This window comes from Xiphophorus couchianus, chromosome 24 (assembly GCF_001444195.1).
Source record: "Xiphophorus couchianus chromosome 24, X_couchianus-1.0, whole genome shotgun sequence".
In the NCBI taxonomy this organism is placed as follows: domain Eukaryota; kingdom Metazoa; phylum Chordata; class Actinopteri; order Cyprinodontiformes; family Poeciliidae; genus Xiphophorus; species Xiphophorus couchianus.
Window position 1 is genome coordinate 117,516 of NC_040251.1, and position 24,138 is coordinate 141,653.

General features: G+C 38.9%; 1 protein-coding gene across 4 annotated transcripts in view; it reads left to right on the forward strand.

Annotated features, from left to right (window-relative positions):
- Nucleotides 1-24,138, forward strand: part of hecw2b (HECT, C2 and WW domain containing E3 ubiquitin protein ligase 2b) — a 70,293-nt gene that overhangs the window by 21,621 nt on the left and 24,534 nt on the right. For 3 of the 4 annotated variants that reach the window (XM_028010384.1, XM_028010385.1, XM_028010388.1), the window contains 14 exons: nt 604-773; nt 948-1,090; nt 2,618-2,718; nt 2,867-3,699; nt 5,357-5,498; nt 9,120-9,221; nt 10,101-10,251; nt 10,552-10,655; nt 12,989-13,113; nt 14,471-14,656; nt 14,748-14,897; nt 15,682-15,784; nt 17,778-17,874; nt 18,642-18,725. In XM_028010384.1, coding sequence (XP_027866185.1) covers nt 604-773; nt 948-1,090; nt 2,618-2,718; nt 2,867-3,699; nt 5,357-5,498; nt 9,120-9,221; nt 10,101-10,251; nt 10,552-10,655; nt 12,989-13,113; nt 14,471-14,656; nt 14,748-14,897; nt 15,682-15,784; nt 17,778-17,874; nt 18,642-18,725 — 2,491 coding nt within the window. The remainder of the gene's footprint in view (nt 1-603; nt 774-947; nt 1,091-2,617; nt 2,719-2,866; nt 3,700-5,356; nt 5,499-9,119; nt 9,222-10,100; nt 10,252-10,551; nt 10,656-12,988; nt 13,114-14,470; nt 14,657-14,747; nt 14,898-15,681; nt 15,785-17,777; nt 17,875-18,641; nt 18,726-24,138) is intronic. The other variant, XM_028010386.1, reaches the window with a different exon arrangement.

Genomic DNA, 24,138 nt, shown 5'->3' on the forward strand with positions numbered 1-24,138 from the left:
CCCACAGCAGAGGGAAAATATGTTGATGAAGAGGCGTAAGGCAACTTTAAGCCACTTATATTCTTCTTTTCCTTTCTCTCTATGTCAGCTTTACTCTACACACAGACCGATTCTCATAGCAACTAACACAATGCCTCACTAACCCACAGAGCAGAGAGTAATATGTAATAATTGAGACTCACTATGTGCTTATTCGATGATATAATGAGTATTGTGGTTCAGGGGTATGAGCGCGAAGTTGGATGATGGACATTGTTCAATAAAGCAACTGTGTGGTTTTTGTAATGATTTAATTCATCACAAATTGCCTAATTCAGTAATAAGGTGGGCATGCAACACTGAGTATAAGGACTTAGGAATGGAGGCGATTTGCTTCTGGATCAACTGCACTTGTTTCATTGACTTTTTAGGCAAACCTGTTGCAGTAATCAATTTGACTAGTGACAAACATATGGACGAGTTTCTTTGAGATCTTTCAAATAGTTTCTAGAATTTATTTAATCCTAGAAATGTTTTTCAGGCGATAGAAAACCAATGTTGTAATGTCTTTGCTAGCACTATGGGTATTGACAAGAAAGATGTCTATAACTGCTACTGTTTCAGATATCCAGGCAGTGGGGTTGAAGAAGGGGATGTTTTTTAACCCTGACCCATACTTGAAAATGTCCATCCTTCCTGGGAAGAGGAGTGGCCTCCCCAAATTCACTCACCATGGCCAGGAGAGGCGCTCCACCATTATAGCCAACACCATCAACCCTGTGTGGCACGGGGAGGTAAGCACACATACGCTTTGACAAACTCATTGGCCCTGATTGTGCATTTAAGACACTGGATATTAGCAGATGTCCAATTTTTATGAAACTTTTTATTGCCTGTTCTGTCCACCAATTTACTACTAAGAATTCTTAAGTATCTAGGTGAAAAATTTGTATATCTGTTTTCTGTAGAAGTACACCTTTGTGGCTCTGATGACTGATGTGTTGGAGATTGAAGTGAAGGATAAGTTTGCCAAGAGCCGACCAATCATCAAGCGCTTTCTGGGTCATCTGATCATCCCCGTACAGAGACTTCTTGAGGGGCCGACAGTTGAGTGAGTTCACACCCAGACACAAAACTGTCCTGAATAACTGAAATGTCTAAAACAGTGGTCTTCAACCTTGATCCTCAAGGCACACACTGAGTGTTTTCCATGTTTCGCTGCTAAGACGACACATCACTTAAAATTTTGTAATCTTTAATTAGATAATAACCTAACTGGGTTTAGATTACTTTAGTTGAGCAAAAGCTTGTTAATCGGCAGTCAGATAAAATCAGGTGAGCTGAAACTAGGAAACATCTAAAACATGCAGGGTGGTGTGCCTTGACGATTATGTTTTAAAAACTAAAGAACTGATGGAACCAAAGAACACTTTCCACAGGGAATGCTTCATGTCGGCCTGTCTATTGCTCTTGTAAAAGTCCACAAATACATGCATCTCAATATTCATCATTAACTGCATTTCTATTACAAATGTGTACAATGTTATGTCGACATTCCACTAATATCGAAAAACATAATTTCGCAATTGTGGTGTTTCCATTAAATAAGAAACACAATTAAATTCACACCTGGATAAGTTTGTTTCAAACAATAAGTTATTAAACAACATACTGTGAAATTATCCTCCTACAACTTACTTTTGTCCTCTTCATTTTTCTGGGTGAAAAATTTCATTCAACATGCGATTGTTAATGACATGACTCGTATGGTGTGTTTTTCCTTTGCAGTTTTGCAAAATACACAAATTTTGATGCAGCTGAAAAACCAACTCATCTTATTGTTAAAACTCATTATTGGAAAAACTTGAGTTTTTTTCTAAATTGAAAAAGTGAAGAAAAAAAAGTAGAAATTTGTGTTTGCATTTTTGACTTCTAATCAAAAATTAGTCTTGGTTTGCACTTCTAAAGGCCTGAAAGGCTCGGAGAAGAATACAAAATAGAATTCAAAAGGAGGATCATTGAGGTCCAGCAGGTTCCGAAAACGGAAAAAGTCACACATTGCTTTTGGCTCGGGTCTTGGTGCATCAGATCCCTGGACCTGCTGTTCAGAATGTCATTCAGCACAGGCCGAATGACGTTCTTGCTGAATGCGATGGGTTCTTGTCTTAACCATAAAGACAAAGCGAAAGATGCTTGCTGAAACGTTAAAATAAAAAAATATATAGTATTTTAAAAAACATAGTAAGAAAAAATTTCTTTATTGTGAATAAAGTGGTTACACAACACACTTCTAATTTCATCAAATGGATTGGCTTGATGAACCCAACTCAGCAGAACTGGCTAGCTTCTCCGTCTAATTTCGAAGAAGTAGCCCAGTGATTCCTCCTCACTCCACCAGGGGAATTCGGGAAAGCTGACCTTATCACATTAATTTATCTACTTTTCAGGAGAAAGTTCAGACAAAATGACTAGAAGTTTTCTAATTGAGGCTTGCAGACATTCATTCCTTCCAGTAGGAACCAGACTGCATTCATTTCAAGCATGAGACATAATTATTGTACTTTAAAGAGCTTTATTTACCATTAACACAGATCCAGATAAACAGCTTGTGTGTGTGTGTGTGTGTGTATGTCTGTAGGGGTCACCAGGTCAGCTATAGCTTGTGTCGCCGCCTCCCGACAGACAATGTGAGCGGCCAGCTTCAGTTCAGAGTGGACATCACTTCCACCGGACAAGAAGGTGTGTGCTGGTTCCAATCAGCAGTTGTGAGGCGGTAGAAAAGCCCATATTTTTTTTCATCCCAATGAAATATTTATTTAATTTAACATGGTTTGTTGTAAACTCTGTAATGAAGTAATGAAACCCACTCCACACTTCTGCTCTACAGAAGCCTCCCCAGACGCTGCTGGAGGAAGCCTCCTGGGCAGCGGAGACCCTGGCAGCCCATCTGATGATGAAGATCTTCCTCAAGCCTCCACATCATCTCGTGTCACAAGTGGACCTTCTCCCATGGGTTCCGACAATAGCCCCTTGTTGGTGAATGGCCTTTGTTGTTATGGAGAGAACATTATGTGGCATGAGCCCGGACACGTGGGAGAGAATGACCTGCCCTCTGCGGCTCTGGGGCATCTCACCCATCGACAGGTGTCCCTCAATGACTACCTTGACGCTCTTGAGGCCCCCACTGGCCACAGGGACCGACTTTTGGTGCCGCCTTTGCCTAAACTGCGCTCCAGCTTTCCAACTGACACACGACTCAACGCCATGCTGCACATTGATTCAGATGAGGATGAGGATACAGCGGGGCAGCATAGAGACCTATCCCAGAGCACAAGGGCAGAACAGAGCACGGACTCTGTAAGCAGATCACCTGCACAGAACGAAGATTTAAAGGAAGATATTGGAGCTGGAGCAGAGGAAGGTTCTTCTTCTGCGGGTCAGCTTCCAACTGAGCCTCCAAATTCTGGAAATGAAGTAGCAGCAGAAAACGGGGAAAACAAAGCTTGTGCTCTAACCAGAGCATCGGTAGATGGGGCTGAAGGGTCTGCTGGAGCAGCACAGGTGACTGAAGAAACAGCTGTCTTCTCATCCCAAAAGCCTGGAGCCGAGGCTGCTGCAGCCAATCCACAGGGAGATTCCGTACCACAATGTTCCTGTCAGGAGCAGAGTAGCAGGATGGGAACCTGTAGCCCTTCCCTGGGTCCTCTTTCACCCATTCAAGTAAGCAAAAGAGACTTTTTTACTCTACACTAAACTGCTGGGATCTGGGGGGGCATATATACAGTTCCTCTAAAGGGCTCTATGTGGTTGAGCCAAACTGCTGAAATTAATTCTCATAGTTGCAGTTGTGTGATTAAAATCACATAATTTTGTTCTCAGCCTCGTGTCACAAGCTCCCTGATGAACCTTTTGCCCCCCTCTCCATGCAAATCTATTGTGTGATTGGTCTGCATTTTGTAGGTGTGTTTCAGGAATGCGTGATATAAACAGTATACAGTTGAAATGATAGAAATTTGGCATATGATAGATATCTGTAGTCTACTGACTAACCGTGGTAATGCTTGTTGATGACATCAAAACAGAGAAAGTGGGAAGTATAGCATAGAGGGCAAAAGAAGAACTTGTTAAAAAAGCAGGTGCAAAAAATGTAAAATATCTGGACCTGGTTCATGTTTAACCTCCCATGATCTTAGCACGATGCTCAAGAGGATGCCGGTAGATGTTGGACAGCGGGGAAGCGCCATGGGATCACAGAATGATGGTCTTTCCGAAGCCACAGAAAGAAAACTTTGTAAAACCAGACAGAGTAAAAAACTCCTGGGGTTTAAATGGCCCTATCTCTTAAGACAGTGGGAGGGTTAAGCAGTAAAACCAGGAGCAAAGAAATGCAATCTGCAAAGTGTGTGGAAGAGAGGAAATACAAGCATTCTGTTTTACCAACTTAAAAAGAAGCATGTGCTTGAATACCAGCAATGCCAAGCAGTTCAGCTAACTAAAAGTTCCAGTCACAACATAGGAAGAATAAGCAGGATTTGACTCAGACATCCATTACATTTATGTTATATATATTTTTATATATTTTTTTTCATTTATTTATTTAGCTTTGATTTAACCAGTTGGCCACCTTTGCCCATCAATGCCAGGTCTCCCTTAAAATAAGACTTATTTTTAAGGGAGACCTGGCAATGATAGGCAGCAACATAAAACAAAACAATTAAACATTACATACAAATAACATCCACAAAAATTAGTGTTTACGCTATACATAATCAATTAGTATATGATTTTTTTTTGTTTCTATTGTAAGATTTATACAAATTATATTGATATATATTGTTACCGCCACCCATGACAACATGCATCCTGATATGAATTTTATGCTTTATCGCACTACCCAAATGGGTTTATTTATGGGGAAAACAGTGTTACTCAACTTCCATGAGCTGCTGTTATCACGGTTTGTCTGGTAACACAGATAGTCAGAACATTGGTTTTGGTCAGATGTAGAAGAGCTGAAATTAAACTCCCCCTGTGCAGTTCTGGTCTAATGCAGAAGAACGGCTCACCGACACCTTCCTTTTTTTTTTGTTATAAAAAAAAAATGATAAATACAATTTTATTTTGCAGTTCAGAGAGGAATTACATCCTCCCCTACTAAACTTGTGAATTCGTAACAGTCGTTCTGTCTGCCATGATTGTTGTATTTACTGTACTGTTGTAAACCACACATGACAAAATACCATGACGTTAAGTAGCTGGAGTGGGAGCTGAAAGGTCTGTGCGAAAACAAACATCCACAAATCACAGACATTGTGTCGACAGTTGACTTTGGGCCAACCTTGCTCTTCCCTTTAATCCTCTCCTTTTCTGCCATCAGGAGGTTGAATCAAGGAAAGAACTTGCTCCAAAAGCAGAAGAGGAAGGGGCAGAGTCTTCAAGCAGTGAGGTGAACGGGCCAGTTGGAGCATCTGCTCCGAACAGCAGCAGAGATGCTAGAGGAGGAGAGAGTTCTGAAGTTGGTATGTGGTTTTATAAGATGTTGGAAGACACATTTAAGCACACACAATTCTTTTTTTCTGTTTCATCAAGACCTTCAGCAGAACCAGGTCTGACATGGCCAGACATCTGCCATGAGAAGGAGTTGAGAGCACAGCACAGGCACACGTATAGTAAAGTACAGAATCACTGGTCCAAGAGTACTTGGAGAAAAGAAAAACTGAGTACACTGAGTTGGTGGTAGCCGAAAACACTTTATGTTAAACATTTTGATAAGAGTTTAAACATAGCTAAGCAGATAAACGGAGCCAGTTGTACTGAATTTCTGTAACTTGTTGACAATAAATTACGTCCTTTATGTGTATGTAAAAATCTGCTTTTTGCTATAAGTAGTACAGAGAATTGTTCCAAGCACTGCATTTTGTGGAACTCCACAGCTGACTCTGGTATATGAGGAAACCTTATTATAACATGAACAACATGGGATTCGTCAGAAAACTGAACGAATCCTGTCTGTTACGCTTCCTTGAAATCTAAAGTGAAGTTTAATTGTGTGTAAAAAAAATATCGTGAGCAACGTGATTTATAAACACTATCATTGAAAATAAAGTATAGAGGGAAATAATCTATTATCAACAAGTAAATAATATTGGTCATCAATGGGAAAAGGAGCTTATCTGAGCAAGTAGAAAGTAACGCAGCAAAATTTAGCTCTGTTACTCATATAGTTGGGTTGCTTCTGTGTTTGAAAGGAATGAGGGCTGAAGGTGGGAACAAAGAAGGGGGGCAGAAAGGCACAGATGTCTGGAGGAGGCAGTCCATGCAGACATCTGCAGGTCAGGCACAGACCCAGGAGAGGTCCGGGGCCAGAGTGACTGACAGGACATTGCTTGAGGATAGAGAGATTGGTGAGATTATAAAGTAGCCATCAGCGTCTCTACACCCTTTTTCTCAACATTGTTTCATTTTATAACCAAGTTAGCTATTGGTTTGAGATTATCTTCCTGTTAGGACATCCGAAAAACCATATAGTTGTTGATTTGATCTGATGTTGAAGAATATAGTTAGTTTTCCTCCTTTTTTCCTTCCATTTATTTTGTAAAATACACCAGCTCCTCAAATTGTCCTTCAGCATGATTCTGTCACCACCAGGATTGACAATTGTTATAGTTACTATGTTCTTAGAGATAGAACCCTCACCATGATTGGCCCAAACAGTCTTCAGAAGACATTTAGCTTTCAAATTTTAGCTGAAGCTTGAAGTTGCTTTTTCAGTCCTCGTCACTGTGGACATTTATTCAGTTTGTGTGCAAGGTTGAGCATTTGTGACTTTTGGATTGTGCTCATGAACATCCTTAACATTTTAATTTCCTCAGTATGGGCCCAGAAATCACTCTTTCAAAGAACTTGCTCGTATTGTTGTTGTCGATGGGGATGAGTACATGTGCCACATCTCAATTGGACTTCAGTCCAGACTTTGAAAAGACCTTTCCAGCTTGAATTGAGGGGTTGGATATTCTCCTTCAGAATTTCTTGTAGAGATCAAAATTCATAGTTCCATCAAGTATGTGAAGTGTACTGATGATTCTGAAACAGCAAAGCACCCCCAGACGATCCCTCTGTCACCACCACGTTTGATTGTAGGTATGATTGTCTTTTTTATGGAATGTTTCATCAGTTCAACTTTGAATACAACATAATGCACATCCTGTATGAATTGTAAGTTGAATTGTTATTGTACCAGTCCACAGAATATTTTCCCAAAGTTACAGGGATCATCAGCATATTTTCAGGGAGCATGATTTTCTTCTTACCACTCTCCCATGGAGGCTATTTCCTCACAGTTTCTTATTGTTGAAACATGACTTCTGCTGTAGAGCTACAGAAGTTGTTCTAGGGTTTTGTTTTTTTGACTTTAGTGGTCTTTATTTGAGAGTGGTCAGACAGGAAAGTGGGTAATGAGACAGGGGAAGACATGCCGCAAAGGTCAGGCCGGGACACGAACATCCGATGGTGGCATTGAGGGCTGAGGCCTCTTTAAGTGGGTTGTGCTCTATTCCCTGTGCCACCACAGCACCCCTGTTCTAGGTTCATCTTGTATGAATTGCTGGTCAGCTCTCTGAATAATTTTGGCAGGCTGGCTAGTCCTGGGAAGATTCTCCTGTATTCCATGTTTTCCCTATTTGTGGATTCTACTTCTCATTATGGTTCTTTGGAGAAAAAAAACTTACAAATTACTTATTAGTTATTCTACACTGGTACATCTAGTGACTTTGTTTTGCCTCTGTTCTTGAGGACAATTATAGTTTTCACAGAGGAAAAATCATAATTTGAAACAGCTTTAGTATTCAGTCAGGTGATCTTTGTCTGATTATACATCAATTTAAAATGATCTGAAACAATTAAGTGGGGGGGAAAAAAGCAAGAACAGAATAAATATGTGGGAAGACAATATCCCAGATAGCAAAATATGGATCATCGTTGAAATCTAGTTAGGCAGAAACATTGAATTCACATTGAAGCTTGACATTGAAATGATATTGAAAGTGGTCGATGACTTGCATGTTGAATCAACATAAAGGGTTTCAACCATAACTGACACATTATCAATGTTGATGATAGTATACGTATTGCAGCTGAATATTGTCTAATCATTTTACACTGAAGGAGCAGTGTTGAGTATATTAACTTCAGACAGCAGATGTGAATTTTCCAGTCTTAATCCAGTTTAGTCACCATTACTTCTGTTGGCTGTAAGTTGCCTTTAGGATGAATGTTCTGAGCAAACTCCTGCATGGCATCTGTCCATGTCAGCGACATTGAAATTATGGTGGAATAGTTAAAGAGCAGAACCTTATTAAAATCAGAGACCGTGATGCTTCTTACTGCAGAGAGAACAACTAAGCTTATTTGAGCTTGTGCACCAGGAGATAATATAAGCCTACAGAGTCATGAAGCTGTTTTATTTTAGCTTTAGACTGTCCAATTCCTCCATTTCCAATAACTGCTTATCCTTGCAAGGTTGCACGGAGGACCTTTTGACTATTCCATGGGTGATCAGGTGAGAGGCGGGATACACCTTAGACAGGTTGCCATTCCATCACAGGGAAACCTGGAGAGCAATTTAGAGAGACCAATTAACCTGTACTGCAAATTTTTGTATTGCAAATTTTTTTTGCCCAGGTCCCTCTTGAAAATGAGATCTAGATCTTAACGGGGTTTACCTGGTTAAATAAAGGAATATACGTATATATAATATATAACCTCAGTCATTTTTTCTAATGTGGGAGGAAGCGTACAAGGAGAGAACTCCATGTAGAAAGAGTAAGATTAGAACCTGTTTTAGGTCAGTTAGTCACCAAATTTATATCTATCTGCTGAAATTGATACAAGTAATGAATTATTAAACATTTTCTCATTATTCTGACATCTAGCAAAAATAAATCATTTATGTAATTCTAACTGACATGAAACAGGAAAAGTCGGGTATGATTTAATGACAGTGTCAATGTCATGACAGTGTGTTTTATGCAATGTATCCAATATATCACTGAACTGTATAGTAGTACCCTTAAAATTTATCAGCAGCTAAAATGATATGTTTTAGGTTAGCAATTGATCCAGATGTTGTATGTTTAATGCAGGTGCCACAGCTCAGGTCAACAGTCATCAGTCTGTTCGGTCCCTTCCCTCTGTCCGCCATGACATCAGCCGCTATCAAAGAGTAGATGAGCCTCTGCCTCCTAGTAGGTGTTTGCATATCCTACATGAAATGTATAGGAATACTCATAACTTGATGTGTTGCTTGTTTTTATTCAAAGTAACTTCAGAGTAACTTCCTGTTATTGTAAAGCTTCATTGCAGGTTGACAGGTTGACTCTATTTCTGACTGGTGCACAGTATGACAAACTGGCCACCTTCTGGCAGACGTTATGAACTACAGCAGAAATATTATTACCACATTGTGGTTATTTGGAGAAAAAAACTTACAAATTGCTTATTAGTTATTCTATGCTGATATATCTAGTAACTTTGTTTTGCCTCTGTTCTTGAGGGCAATTACAGTTTTCACAAAGGAAAAATCATAATTTGAAACAACTTTAGTATTCAGTCAGGTGATCTTTGTCTGATTATACATTAATTTAAAATGATCTGAAACAATTAAGTGGGGAAAAAACCAAGAACAGAATAAATCTATGGGAAGACAATATCCCAGATAGCAAAATATGGATCATCGTTAAAATCTAGTTAGGCAGAAACATTGAATTCAGATTGAAGCTGTATTATCTTAGCTTCACAAAACAAAACAGGTCAACTAAAATCAGTAGATCTCTTTACTACTTTCTGTAATGAGACAGAAATTGTACCTTAATTGCTGTTGATTAGGGTACAATGAACAGAAATAAAACGTAATGTTCCAGCAGAAACAAGGGTATAAAAAGTGTATTTGTTTGCTCTAAGTTACATTTTCTGAAGTATTTCCTAAAGTTTGACTATGACAGATTCAGGGGCAGACATTTCCCTTTACATTCCTTCATTTGTTGCATACATTCTGAGTTTTTGTTGCTCATTGTGTCTGCAATGAGCAACAGTCTGCAAACTTTCCCACTATCTTCCTAATCCAGATTGGGAGGCTCGCATTGACAGTCATGGTCGCATCTTTTATGTGGATCATGTGAACAGAACAACAACATGGCAGCGGCCTACTGCTCCCCCGGCCCCACAGACTCTACAGAGGTCCAGCTCCATACAGCAGATGGAACAGCTCAACCGCAGGTCAGTACCAACAGTTTTCAGTTCCATATGTGGTAGTCATCATGTTCACAGAGTTCCTGTGAAAATAAAGAGCTTAGGAGGTTCTTCTCGTTCTAAGGTTTCTGGTTTGTTCTGATTGGACAATCACTCATTACTGGCACCTAAACTTTTTACTTCATTAGAAGCAAAAATGATGCCAACTGGGTCATGAAAGTCACATGAAACATGAAAGTCAATGCCACAAGGATTTTAAAATCTACTAACCTTTCCACCTTTACATGATGTTTAGCTAGTATTTTGTATTGACTTGCACATCTACAGGTATCAGAGTATCCGAAGGACGATAACAAATGACAGCAGACAGGAGGAGCAGCCAGCCAGTGAGCTGCTTGGGGATGAGGCTGATATGCATCCATCTGTTCCAGGTAGCACCCCAACCGTACTCTGCCGTTAAAATGCACCACTCAACTTACTACCTTTTGTCATGTTATAACCACAATGCATGTGTTTAATCTGCACAAACTAGAACACATTTGGGAATTGTAAGGAAAATTCAAAGTTTCAAATATGAACGATGTCCATACCTTTCAAGTCTCCTGTTTTGGCTGGGAAACTACCCGTTTTACCCTCCTTTCCCGCCGTGGTCCTGTATTATTATTTTCCGCCTCCCATCAAGTTATCAACAGGGTAACTTGCCCCATAGTGTAGTTATCCTATTTGGCCACATGATGGTGTCAATCCCAGTTTATTTATAATTCTTCATTATAATTCCAATGTAATCTGTCATATTATACATTAGAACGGGATTTTCCAGAAAGACACACAGAAGGAGTGTCTTTCTAGACACATGACAAATGTATTCACAACTGTGTCCAGATTTGTCATGACATGACATCTGGTTCACCACCACAAATTCACAATGAGGACTTTTAAAAAAAATGTACATCTTAAAATAATGCAGTCCTGCACCTCCAGGCAACTTGGGGGCAACGCTATGCAGTTTCTCTAGCTGAAATGAGAAAGAAGAAGAAATTCCCAGCTCACAGTTTTTCTTCCTCCACTCTGCCATGCTCAGTTTGACATCTGACAAACAAATAAATGCACATCTTCAATTCTGCAAACTCCATAACATGCTCTTGTCATCTTGTAGCAGCACTGTTTCATATCTAAACTCCATTGGGACTTTGCCATTAATAGCCACAGGGTCGCGCATTGAGGTTAAGTACTCCTCCCTCAATTGAAAAGGTACAAGTATTATTTTTGGATATCTAACCAAAATCGAACTGTGGACCAAGGTCTGATATGTGCACTCAATTTGGTGCTTCGATTAGTCTTTTGTGCATCTTTTGCTACTTTTTGAATTGACTCTAAAACGACTATGAGGAGTGGTACGTTATTACAATCTATTAGACAAAATGTACCTACACTTTTGGTTAAATTTTATATTGCGCAGAATCTTTATACATTTTTCTCTTGTCTTTTTCTCTCCCTCTGCTTGTGTAATTTCAAAGACTTGATAATGAATTATTTTATTTTTCATAATTCATTGACATTTTTGACAGTGCACTTTAAATTGATTAACTTGAGATGATTCTTAATGACATGTTTTTTTGTTTGACTATACTTTAATTAATAATTATAATTTAAATTCATCATTGTGGGGAAAAAATCTTAATATGGAGCATTTTTAAAAAAATGTATATATGTTATAGAGTATATATGTTATTGCCCTGCGACAGACTGGCGACCTGTCCAGGGTGACTGCCTCTCGCCCGAAACGTTCGCTGAAGGTAGGCATCAGCACCCTTCCTGACCCCATTGGGGACAAGGGTGTTAGAAAATGGATGGATCTAGGATTAACTGAACATGTTGGTCTCAATATGTTGTAATTTTCCTATTATCTAAAAAAAAAATGCTGTTTGTGATATACTAAAACTCATAACTACTTCAAAAATGTACATCATTTGTTATATTTTTTGGCCATGGCAGTCGCCATTTTTTCACTCGATGAGTTGATGACGCATAATAATCCATTCTATTCTGGAATTTACAGAGTAAACACAGGAAGGCTAACTTTACCCAAGCAGTTGTTTATCATACTGCGCTTGACTGATGTAATTTTAGAAAATGCCACACTGTGACACTATTGGCTGTAATTTAAAAAGAAAGAAAAGAAAGAAAAATTAGGCGAATGTGGATAATTTCCCACATGAAAGAGCGCAGTGCCAGAGCTGGTGTGAAAAACATCTTCCCAAGAACTTAATCTCTGTCCTAAACATTTCTCTTCAGAGAAATGTTTAGTCTTTTTGAGTCTTTTTTACCAGGAAAACTAAGGAAGGCTCTAACAGCTGATCCTTGCCTAATCATTGGCTGGCCCATCTGCCAATCGTAATCAACAGTTGCTTAATAATCTGGGACTGTTCAGAGTAGCGTGATAGGACAGAAATCGAGTGCAGGCAGACTGTGAGGAAGTAAAAATAAAATGCATCCAAAAACACTTGCAAGAGGTGGTTCTTCAAGCTTCTGACTCAGGGAAGGTGAATTGATTACTTTTCACCACCCATTTTCTTAGGGTTTTGTTTGTTTTAAATTTTAAAAAAAGATTAAAACCACAGATCTTTTTTCCACTTACCTGCCTGTATCTTACTGTATTTTATGTGGATTCAGTTTGTGGTTGTAAGATGACAAAATGAGGAAAAGAGGCTTTTTTCCTCCTTGTCTGATTCTTTTTTTTTGACATTGCTCATTTGCCTTTCAGAGCTCCGGAGGGACAACGGTGTGGCTCAGGCCAGTTCCAGGTCTCGCATCTCCTTGCTGCTGCAGTCCCCCACCGCCAAGTTCCTCACCAGTCCTGACTTCTTCACTGTGTTGCATTCCAACCCTGTATGTACACCGCTCAAAAGTACTTTGCAATATAAACTGGTCTAATCAGTCCAGGTATATAACCTGGAACAGTCAGTAGATCATAAAATGCCTGTAAGTAAAAGATTGCCTATCTAAGAGAAGGCAGCTGATCACCTACAAAAAATAGATGATGTGGAAAGAATGTGTTGTGGAAATATTGAAGCAACACCACGAGACATCAGCACAAAGTTAGTTTGGTAACAGTTGTCTTTTCCAAATAGACAATGTTCCTCAGCATATCACCAAATTAGTTACAAATTAGCTGAAGGACAACAAGCTTAATGTTTTGGAGAGGCCATCACAAAGTCCTCATCCCAGTCCCAGAGAAGCAGTGAAGTTCACTGCTGCAAGGTGGCTAGGTGGCCACCAGTTCTATCAGGATGAATGAGTCAAAATTTCAGTAAACTTATGTGAGAAGCTTTTAGAAGGAAATCCAAAACACATGACCAAAGTCAGAAAGTTTTAAAGGAGAAATATTATGTAAAATCTACATTTTGAGCTGTACATCATGCTATAATGTTACTCCCTCATCAAAAACATACCTGGATTGGTGCTTTGATTCTTCCATTCATGTTTGAGAAATCCTTTAATTTAGTGTGGCAACTGTGCAAATGCCTGGATGGAACTACGGCTGCCTTCGAGACACAGCTCCTCCTCTGAGCTGCAGTGTCCAAGATTTTGCATCATAGAGCAGCACTTCTCCGAGACTCCACCACTCAGCTCCTTAAGACTACCCAGCAGCAATTAGCGAACACCTGGTGGAACTGCTCATCTGCTGAGCTCATTATACTAACTGCTTCTCAGGGCAATTTAAAAACGTTATTTAAGTGTCAATAGAAACAACAATGTTGTGATGACTTCCTGAAGACAGAGTTTTATAAAGGGCAAGAGTTTTTAAAGAGACAGAGGCCCAATTTCAACAGGTTAAATTACGATGTCATATTTATTTTAAGTTATATTTGATATAAATATAGCATTTTTATAACTGAAGTTAACATATTTAGTTGACTATCCTATAACATGGCACTCTCTGCATGGGAAAAACATAATGCTGCCCTTTTGAAGAAAGTAAATAAAATGTTCATTTTGCATTTTCCAAGTAAACAATAATTTTCTTAATTGACCTATAGCAGAAAATGTTTAGTCAGATTTAATATCAAATATACAACCTTTTTATAAAGTAAACTGTATATAAATGTATAGGGTTGACTGTAAATCCCATGCACTGCCACAGTAACACAGTGTTTTATACTTTACCAAACATTAATTTTACTGATGATTGTACACTGATCGCTAATTTCTCTGATTGTTCCTCTTCTTCTAACTGTGAACTCAGAGTGCCTATCGCATGTTTACCACCAACACATGTCTGAAGCATATGATCAGTAAGGTTCGTAGAGATGCACACCACTTTGAGCGCTACCAGCACAACCGTGACCTGGTGGCTTTTCTCAACATGTTTGCGAATAAACAGCTCGAGCTGCCCAGAGGCTGGGAGATGAAGCATGACCACAGCGGCAAGGTCTGGCTGAGAAATAATTAGTCACTTTGTCTTAACAGTTACAGATTGCAATCTCAACAACTTCAATTTCTGACATTTTGTTCACATGTAGCCTTTCTTTGTGGATCATAACTGCCGTGCTACCACATTCATTGACCCTCGGCTGCCTGTTCAGAGCTCTCGTCCAAGCCTTCTATCTCACCGCCAACATCTGACCCGACAACGTAGTCACAGTGCTGGGGAGGTCAGTCCAAGGCAACTGGTAAGACTGAAGAACTTCAAATTTTCACTGTTCTTTGACATCGGATAACAAGAGCTTATGGGGTTTTAGAGCTGATTATGCAACTGACACATACTAGCAAAGCAACTGAAGACAATTGACCAGAAGTTCATCATATCTGTACCAATCAAACTAGCCAAATATCGTTTCACACAATTCACAGCCAGGATATGTTTGCAGAAATTCGTTCATAAGAAATGGATATCCTCTAACGACTAATAAAGTGTAAAACCAAGCTTCCCACCTATGTTTACTCTCTAGGTTTAAAACTACAGTTAGCTACATGGGCCTTTTAAAGGCTTACCATTTTGCCAAGCTACAGACAGGTTGCTTAAAGGGTTGCAGAATTATGTGAGAAATTCAAACAAAATTGAAACAGGAAAAGTTAGTTATTTTTTTCTTTCTTTACAGTAGAGTAACAAATTGTACAAAGTGATGCAGAAATATAGTCACTAACTGCATTTTCATTGACCATATAGTTGTGCAATTTGGTATTTTGAAAATCAATGTAAAAATTGACAAAGTTTTATGCACATTTATAATGGAAGCGCAGTTTAATACTTCCCTTGTTAAGGAGTGAAGAACAGTGTTTAAGATCAGCAATCTTTTTCTAAAACAGTACGGAAAATAAACGGACACCCTAGTGTTAACAGATGTAGTTGATGGGCAAAATTGCCTGAATATTTACTTGTTATATCATGTTGTGGAGTCAGATTATTATTTTGTCTACATCTCATTGTTTTTTGTATGTCCTCCTGTCTTTCAGGTGGGTGAAGAAACGCATCACCCTGGTCCTCCAGTCTTGCCACGACCTTCAAGTACCTTCACCTCAGCTAGCAGGGGGCAGTGCCAAGAGGTTATCCCTGTGGGTCAGTATAATACAGACAGACAAGCACACATTCACTCAGACAGTTGAAATCCAGGCATTGTGAACAATTCTTACCAAAAATCTTTCATATGCTTGTTCTTTTTGAAGTAGGTTATCTTTTCTGTCAGTCTTTCCGGCTTAACTTAGGCTCACTAAAATTCCTCCTTACTACCCCTAATGTTTTTTTGAATTAGAAACTCTCTAAAAGCCTAACATGTTTATGAATAACTATAATCTTACAGAGTTTAAATTCTAAGAAAAATCTTGAAATTCCAGAAATTCAAAAAATTACGTCACTACTCTGTCATTTTACAAAAAACAAAAAAGTTTCGTTCCAATGAGTTCTGGATAAAATATTGGGCTGCGTTTACACTGCAGCCTTAAGTAACCAAATTCCGATTTCTTTTGATGTAATGCGATCTGTATCTAATCTTTTCATGACAGTCTGAACACCACAGGTCAGATTCTTTTTTAATGCGACCCAGGCCTCTTGGATAGCCGATACGTATCCGATTCAAATGTGACCTAACGTCCAGGTCGCATTCATCCCACCTGAATGTCACTGATACTCAACAAATGTCCCTATTCTGCGTCCTGATAGAGGTGAGAAGAAAAACAACCATAACGGACTATAATGAGGATTAAGTTGTTAATATGCTGGCTCCGGTTGGACAACAACTTCAAATATGTAAGCAATGCTCCACCGTTATCATCCAGGTTTACTTCCACAAACACTGAGCATTTCTTCTTTTTATGGCAGTTGGCAAAAAACTGAGAACGCTGATGTTATTGCGCCATCTACTGCGCATGCGGGATACTTTAGGTCGTTGCCCGTTCACACTGGAGAACACATACAGGTCGCATATATTTGGAAGTGTGAACCGCCATGAAAAAAAATCAGATTTGACAGAAAGAAAAAAAAATCAGAATTGAGTCACTTCAGGCTGCAGTGTGAACGCAGCCTTAATCTGACTCAACAACATGAATTAACAACTAAATATTCAGTCCATTTTACCCATCAGCTACTTCAGAATTAGGATTCTTTGAGAATATGGGCCCAGCTTTCAATTATATTTAGTGATCATGTAAGGGACCAGACTTAAACAAGGACATAAGGTGTTCAAAATGTCAAAAAATTTCAATTTAATAATTCCAAAAATGGTTAACAAAACATCAGGTTTCATCGAAAAATAAGTCAAATGAGAAATAACAGATTTGGCCCCAACTAAACTAACTGAACAAACAAAACTGGCCTGCAAACAAAGAACTAAAGACTTATAAATAAGGGGTGGAGTAACTTAAATCCACCACATGAGGGAGACACAACATAGCAAAGGAACAAACAAATACAAAATTACCTAAAGCATTCTATGAAATAAATAAAGCAAAACTAACTTTAACTTAGCACAAACAATAATAAGTGAATATTTAAGTGACAAAATTAAATAATTAAAATCAACTTTAAACAACAAAGTCCCCCCACCCATAGTGTTAGAAAAAAAACGGTATGTTCCAGGCTTCCTCCTGCAGCTGGTCTGTGTTGGCAGCACCTCAAACAAAAGAACAAGTGTGAGTAAAACCATTCAGACAAATATTAACTAAAGTGTGCACCCATTAGAAAATATATGTCTAAATAAAATTACTAACTTAAGCATAATGTAAGCTGTAACTAATAATGTAAATTAAGAAAAATAAATACTAACTCTATCTGTTGGTGGTAGGAGCATCCACCACAGATCAACATCCACTTAAAACATCAAAATAATTTCTGTCAGCTTTAAGATGGAACATTTAACCCAAAAAGGTAATTTCATCCATCCACAGAAATCAATACCTACGTTAATATTAAGTAAAACATAGCATTATTTTCAGAAGCAGTTAATCTATAATTCAGGATGTGACATGTCAGGTACCACATTTTTAACTTTTTAATCTTTGTAGCTTTCTTTAATGAAACAAATAAATCTGAGCCACTTGTTTCTTGTCTCATTTAGCTTACAATGACAAGATTGTGGCTTTTCTTCGACAACCAAACATCTTTGAGATTTTGCAGGAGAGACAGCCGGACTTCAGCCGAAAGCATGTACTCAGGTATACCAACATGTCTTCTTTCATGGTTACAATGTTTTATATTATGTATTTCTCAATTTGTGTGCTTTTTAAATTCAATGTAATATGTCAGAATGTGAGAGCATGGCGGGCTGTCTTCTGAGCCGTGGCGACAATGTAGCTTGCCACCATTGGGGTATGTTTGAATGTAGCGCTAAAGTCCTCTGGAGTTCTCTGGACTAGAGAAAGCCATTGAGGCCAATTTTGCAGTACCTTTCTACAAGTTTATCATAATAGTTTGCTGGAATTCTGGCCCATTCCCTCTGACAGAACTTTTATTGCTTACACACACCTTTTCAGCTCTGACCACTAGTGTTCTCTGGAACTGAGACCAAGACTTTGTGACTCCAAAACATTAAATTTGTTGTCCTTAAGCCACTATGTTGTTAATTTGTATGCTGAGTGACATTGTCCATTTGGAAGACCTATTTCTATCCTGGCTGATGACTTGAGGTGCTGATTCAATATTTCCATGTTCTTCTAAATGTTTGAGATGTTATCTCAGGTTGGCAAGCTTCTTCCATTTTCTTCCAAATTTTTTAGTTGAAATGTACAAACTAGTTGACGTTTCACAGTTTGTGCTCTAACTGTATTAGTAAAATACCAAGACATTCTATAGATAACTCAAAATAAACTAAAGTACTTTTGATTTACAAATTCATATAATTCTATAAATAAATAAAAAATGTATGTAAAAAATGAGAAAATGCAAATAAAAAAGGAGACATCCCTGTTTGATGTGATATCAGGGAGAAGGTCCAGCTGATCCGCACAGATGGTGTGTCAGGACTGACCCGACTGTCAGGAGATGCGGACCTTGTCATGCTGCTGAGGTGAGACATCCCTGCTGTTTTACCCCCATTGTCTGTCTCTGTGTTTCCATCCCAGCCTAATTGTTATTGTTCCCCAAATGGCCCACAGTGATCCAGATCTGGTCACTAAATATGATCCAACCCACCACATATTGCTTATCAACTTTGCTTCATCATTTTTTCAGCCCTTCTGGGCAAACATAATCCAGTAATGGCTTGAATTGATAGCGGGAGTCTATGGGCCGACAAGTTGCCTCAACACAGGCATAATGAGGAGCCAGACTAATATAAAAATCTAAGAATTGTATACATCAACTACAGTGTAATAATGCATTGGCTTTAAATGTGGTGAAATTATTTACATGTGAAAAAGGGGAAATATCTTGATGTACCCTGCCGTGGAAAAAAACCTATTTCCAAGCACTGTTCAGGTGAAACCACTCAATCAGGTTTATTCATATATTGTGCACAATACAGAGAGCTTGTAGGACAATCAGTAACGAAGCAGGTCTGCATGAAAAACTCTGCCAGGCAGAGCCAACACATGAGTTTTGTACAAAGGGATAAGGGATCCAAAGCATGGGAAACAGACTGGTTCCCATGCAGCTGGGAAAAAACAACGTCCAACCTTGTGCATGTAACCCAACATGTAACCCAAACAGCTTTAACTTGGTGGGAATATACAGAACTTAGAATAAACATATAGCAATACAACTAGCAGGTGTGACCTAATTGTAATTTTTCCACATCAACCCCAAGGATTTTTCAGGTCCGCCAGCATATTAGGGATGCACCGATTATACTCATTACTGGTCTTTAAAAAGCCTGGCATGCCGATCCCAATCGGCATGCCAGGCAAGAGCTAATGAAGATTTAGCTTTATTTATATTATACCCTGAAATATGACCATATTCCTCTATTAAATTAAGCAAACTTGGAATAGATTCTTTTAAGTTTGAAATGAACAGGATTATGTCATCTGCATATAATGAAAGTTTGTGTTCTACTTGTCTAATTGTAATGCCTGCTATAGATTTATGGGACCTTACAGCTATAGCAAGAGGCTCCAATGCTAAAATAAATAACAAAGGGGACAAAGGACATCCTTGACGGCATCCTCGTTTGATAACAATTGGTTTGGACATATTTTTATTTGTTAATATTTCTGCAGTAGGATTTAAATATAATAAGTGTATCCATTTTTAAAAATTGTTTCCATAACCAAAACGATTTAAAATGTTGAAAAGATAGGCCCATTCGACTCGGTCGAACGCCTTCTCTGCATCTAGAGAAAGAAGTGCAGTTCCTGATTTAACACCCAAGCCATGAATAATGTTTAGAAGCCTCCTCACATTGTGTAGACCTTGCCGACCCAAAACAAAGCCATTTTGATCCCTGTGTATCACTGAAGGAAGTGAATCTTGTAAGCGTATTGCTAATAATTTACAGAGTATTTTTAGGTCAGCATTAAGCAAACTTACTGGCCTCATGTTTTCACATTTATTGCTGGGTTTCCCTGGTTTGGGTAGCACAAAGATTAAAGCACTTGTCATAGATTTTGGTAGGCCACCATTACAATATGTCTCCTGAAACATCTCTAAGATAGGACTTAGTAATTGTTTTTAAAATTTTTTATAAAAGTCTATAGGGAACCCATTGTCAAGAAAATCCGAGCTCATCCCACTTCCCCATGCTGGAGATTTTAGTTTAACAGTAATAATAAATAAAGTTATCTTTAAAATGAATCACTCAAGTGATATCAAGGCCCAACAGTAGACTTAAGTGTCAATAAAATAAATCTAGTTGTGTGTGTTGTTTTTGTCTCATGCAAACTTTGCTTTAATTCTACTGTTTTCTATCTAATCATAAGAAATCATAGTCAGTCAGAAAGAGTCATTAAACAGGAAAAGCAGGTTTCCTGGAAAAAGAGGAAGTAAGTTTCCAGCCTGCAGATTTATAAAAATAGCTGAGACTACTCCTTATTTTAAAGCATGAAAGTTTGAATGAAATCTAAACATTTTGAGTAATTTGATAAGATTCAAAGTAAAATACTTATATTAATATTGGTTTACTTGTAATAATACTTACATGTACATTTGTGAGAACACTTACAAGAAAAACAAGTAACTGTAACTTTGGTATAAAATAATTAGAATCATGGATTATTCTTGGTTTCTTTTCAGAAAACATCTGTAATAACTCATATTAAGATTATAATAAGAATAATTAATAAGTTATGGTTATAAAATTATAAATGAATGCTAAATCAGAGAAGCTAAAGAAAATAAATGTGATATAAATGTGATTTTGACATTAAACTTGAAATGGTGTAAAAAGGTGTAACTGCAATTAAACATCACTGATATGTTGGAGGTAGAGAGTAGGTGAAAGGTTGTGCAGGCAAGGGACACAGGAGGTTGAGCAACCCTGAGACATTGGCACAGACATCATGACATGATGTCTCTTAAGACAGTGACGGATATGAGATCATCTGTCTAAGCAGACAGATAAACCCTATATAAGGTGGGTGCAAAAGTGGAACCTTTCGTTGGATCCTCCGGGCAGCTTCGAGCCAAGATCGAGATGGACAAAGAACTCTGCAGCTGAAGAAGAGCCGGGGCCACGGAGCCGAAGACTGTCCTGCTCATGGAGACCAACCCGTCTGGCCCACAATCTGTGGCTTCGAATCGCACTTCTCTCATCGGCTGGGTTCAGACCCCAAAGACAAAGATGAAGACAAAGGCAAAGACAAAGAAGAAGAACTGGTGCCTTTCTTCCTGCCAGCACCAAGTCCTGTGTGACCTCACCATCCATGCGGAGAAGAAGCTCATCAGACCTACAGAGATCCCTGCCTTCGCTGATCAACTTCCTCCTCCTGCTGCAGCACCTTCTTCATCATCGGGCCAGGTCTGGGGTTCGAAACGCCAAACTCCGTCCGTCTCTCTCAAAGGTTCCCTTTTTTAGTTCTCAGTGTCAGCAGTAGGGAAAGATAGACTAGATGATTGATTTTACTTATTTGATTATTTCTGCTACTGAATTAAGCTGTACTGACCCTTGCAAAACTGCCTTACTAATAAAATATTTAGCATAAAGAAAATCTAAAAGATGTTGTGGACATTCAGTTAATGAGTCACCTTAAAGTTCTTTGATGGTTGTAAAATAGCTGTGATGTTTGATTCTGGAGAGGAAGAAGTGGAAAATGTTTTTAGGTTGGTGGTAGCCCAAATGTAGAACATCATCCTTGGGACTCGCCCGAGTTACTAAAACCTACCTGGTTCAATAACAAATGCAAGTTGTAAAATAGAGAACGAGCGACCGTTAAGAGGTGTGCTCTGTGAAACTAGTTGGCTGTAGGCTGCTCAGTTTGGCTAATTCACAGGGGGAAGAAGGGTGGGACACCTGGATGTAGGCCGTCAGATAACCAGGCGAATCGTTTCTCGAAACCAGCTTAAACAGAGTTTACTTCAGTTCTGGACAGGGTAAATCCCAGCAGATTTAGGAAACTCAATTAACCCGTTAGAAGGAGAGCTGGTAGCACATCTCCCCTCTCAGAAGAGGAAGTACGAGAGTGAGAGAGTAGAGACAGAAAGGAGGGGGGGGTGTTGCGCAACAACACCATCAGGCCCAGCTTTCTTCCCTGCCTTTATGCAGTCAATAGCCTTACCCAGCTCTTCGTCTGTCATTTCAGCTTCCGATTGTTCTCTATAACCTTCATCTATTGAGGGAATAATTAACTTATTTAGAAATGAGTCGTGTTCCTGTAAATCAGAGGTGTCTTGAGAATCATACAGCCTTTCATAGTATTTTCTAAATTCTTCATTTATCTTGAATGGGTCTTGTCAAGAAAACTGGCATGGGGTTGTGAGATCTTTCCAGGTACACGCAGAAAAAGGTGCATGAGGGCCTAAAAATACAGCAATCTTGTGCTTTGATTATAATAATGATTGATTGTATATGTATGATATGGGTATAAGTACTCATTGGATAACATTCTGAAATGTATTTCTGAATGATGATCTGAAACAGTAACAACAATGAAATGATTATGTTTGATGATTTATAATAAGTGAAAGAGGTGATTAATTCTTAATGAATATCAAAGTTGTGATGATTTGAAAATTGATGCAAATGGTTTTTAATATAAGTTATGGGTTGACTGTGTTTAATGATTAATAACAGAGAAAATAGTGAGTGGAAAGAGAAGGGGAACTTGTGAGTTCCTGCTGTCGCAAGCAGTTCTGAACAGATGGCCAGGACACACAGGATGGGTGGTGCGGTGTGGTTAGCTAAGATCAACACGCTGGGGGAAGGACGGGACTTTCCACACTAGTCAGCAGACAGGAGGGGCCAACGGGGTTTTCCGTGAAAATCAGCAGATGTTCAGGAAACCACGTAAACTAAAACTCCCCATACATATACATGGCGGAGAAACGTATAAAAGCAGACGAAAAAGGAGAAGTAGGGGTTCTTTGTCCACGGCGCTGAAGGAGTCGAAACGGGGAAGCAGAGGAAACAGCAACGGACCGCACCCTGGAACCACGGGAGACTTGAGACTCAGCGCCGCCAAGAAGGGACAAGTACCGGACGCCCAAGCCCAGGTTCCTGATTCGGCCGTCGGTCTTACCTCAACCCAAATACATTGCAACAGACTTGGAGAAAAGACAAAGTTCCCGGAGGGATAAAGAGCTGGGTTTTTAAAGGATTTAACCCGTTCTACTTTGCTACTATTCTAAGGAAGATTTTTCCACATAAGGACAAAGATTCCGACCAAGGTCTCTGGATGTTCCTGTTGCTAAAGATCCATCAGCAACTGGGTGTGAGTTGAACTTCCCCCTAAAAAATCCATCTTAGAACATGCGACATAAGTTAGGGAAAGGAGACAGCATGGTATGGTTATACATGTGGATCTTATTATACTGCTCTCATATTATATACAATTGATTATTGATTTGTATGTCACATATCCCTGCTTAAGCTTGCTTAATAAATTCATACTCTAAAATTCTAATGAGGTTGGTGGACATTGGAATTAATTGAGTCGTTTAATCATTTTTCAGTTCTTTTAATAAATGTAAAACTAATGTACATGGTTCCAGTAAAGAGGTGGCTTCATAATTTCCTTTGGTGAGTGTAAATAATGACCCTGAGATTTACATCTGAGTCACTAAACGTAATCTAGCCGGTTCCAAGAGCGAGTTATAATTTAGAAAGTGAGCTACCGTTAACAGAAGTGGTTATTGGAATTAAGCAGCTGCGAGGGCTACTCAGCTGATTGTTTCTTAACTGTAAAGGGTCATAACTTCTGGATTGGAGGTAGTTAGAGCTAGACGAATCGCTTTCGCCACCAGTTTAAATAGATTATCTCTCATAGAGCACTTTTAGGGTAATACCCAAGTCTCAGAGATTTTCCGGACCTGTTAGACGGAGAACTGGT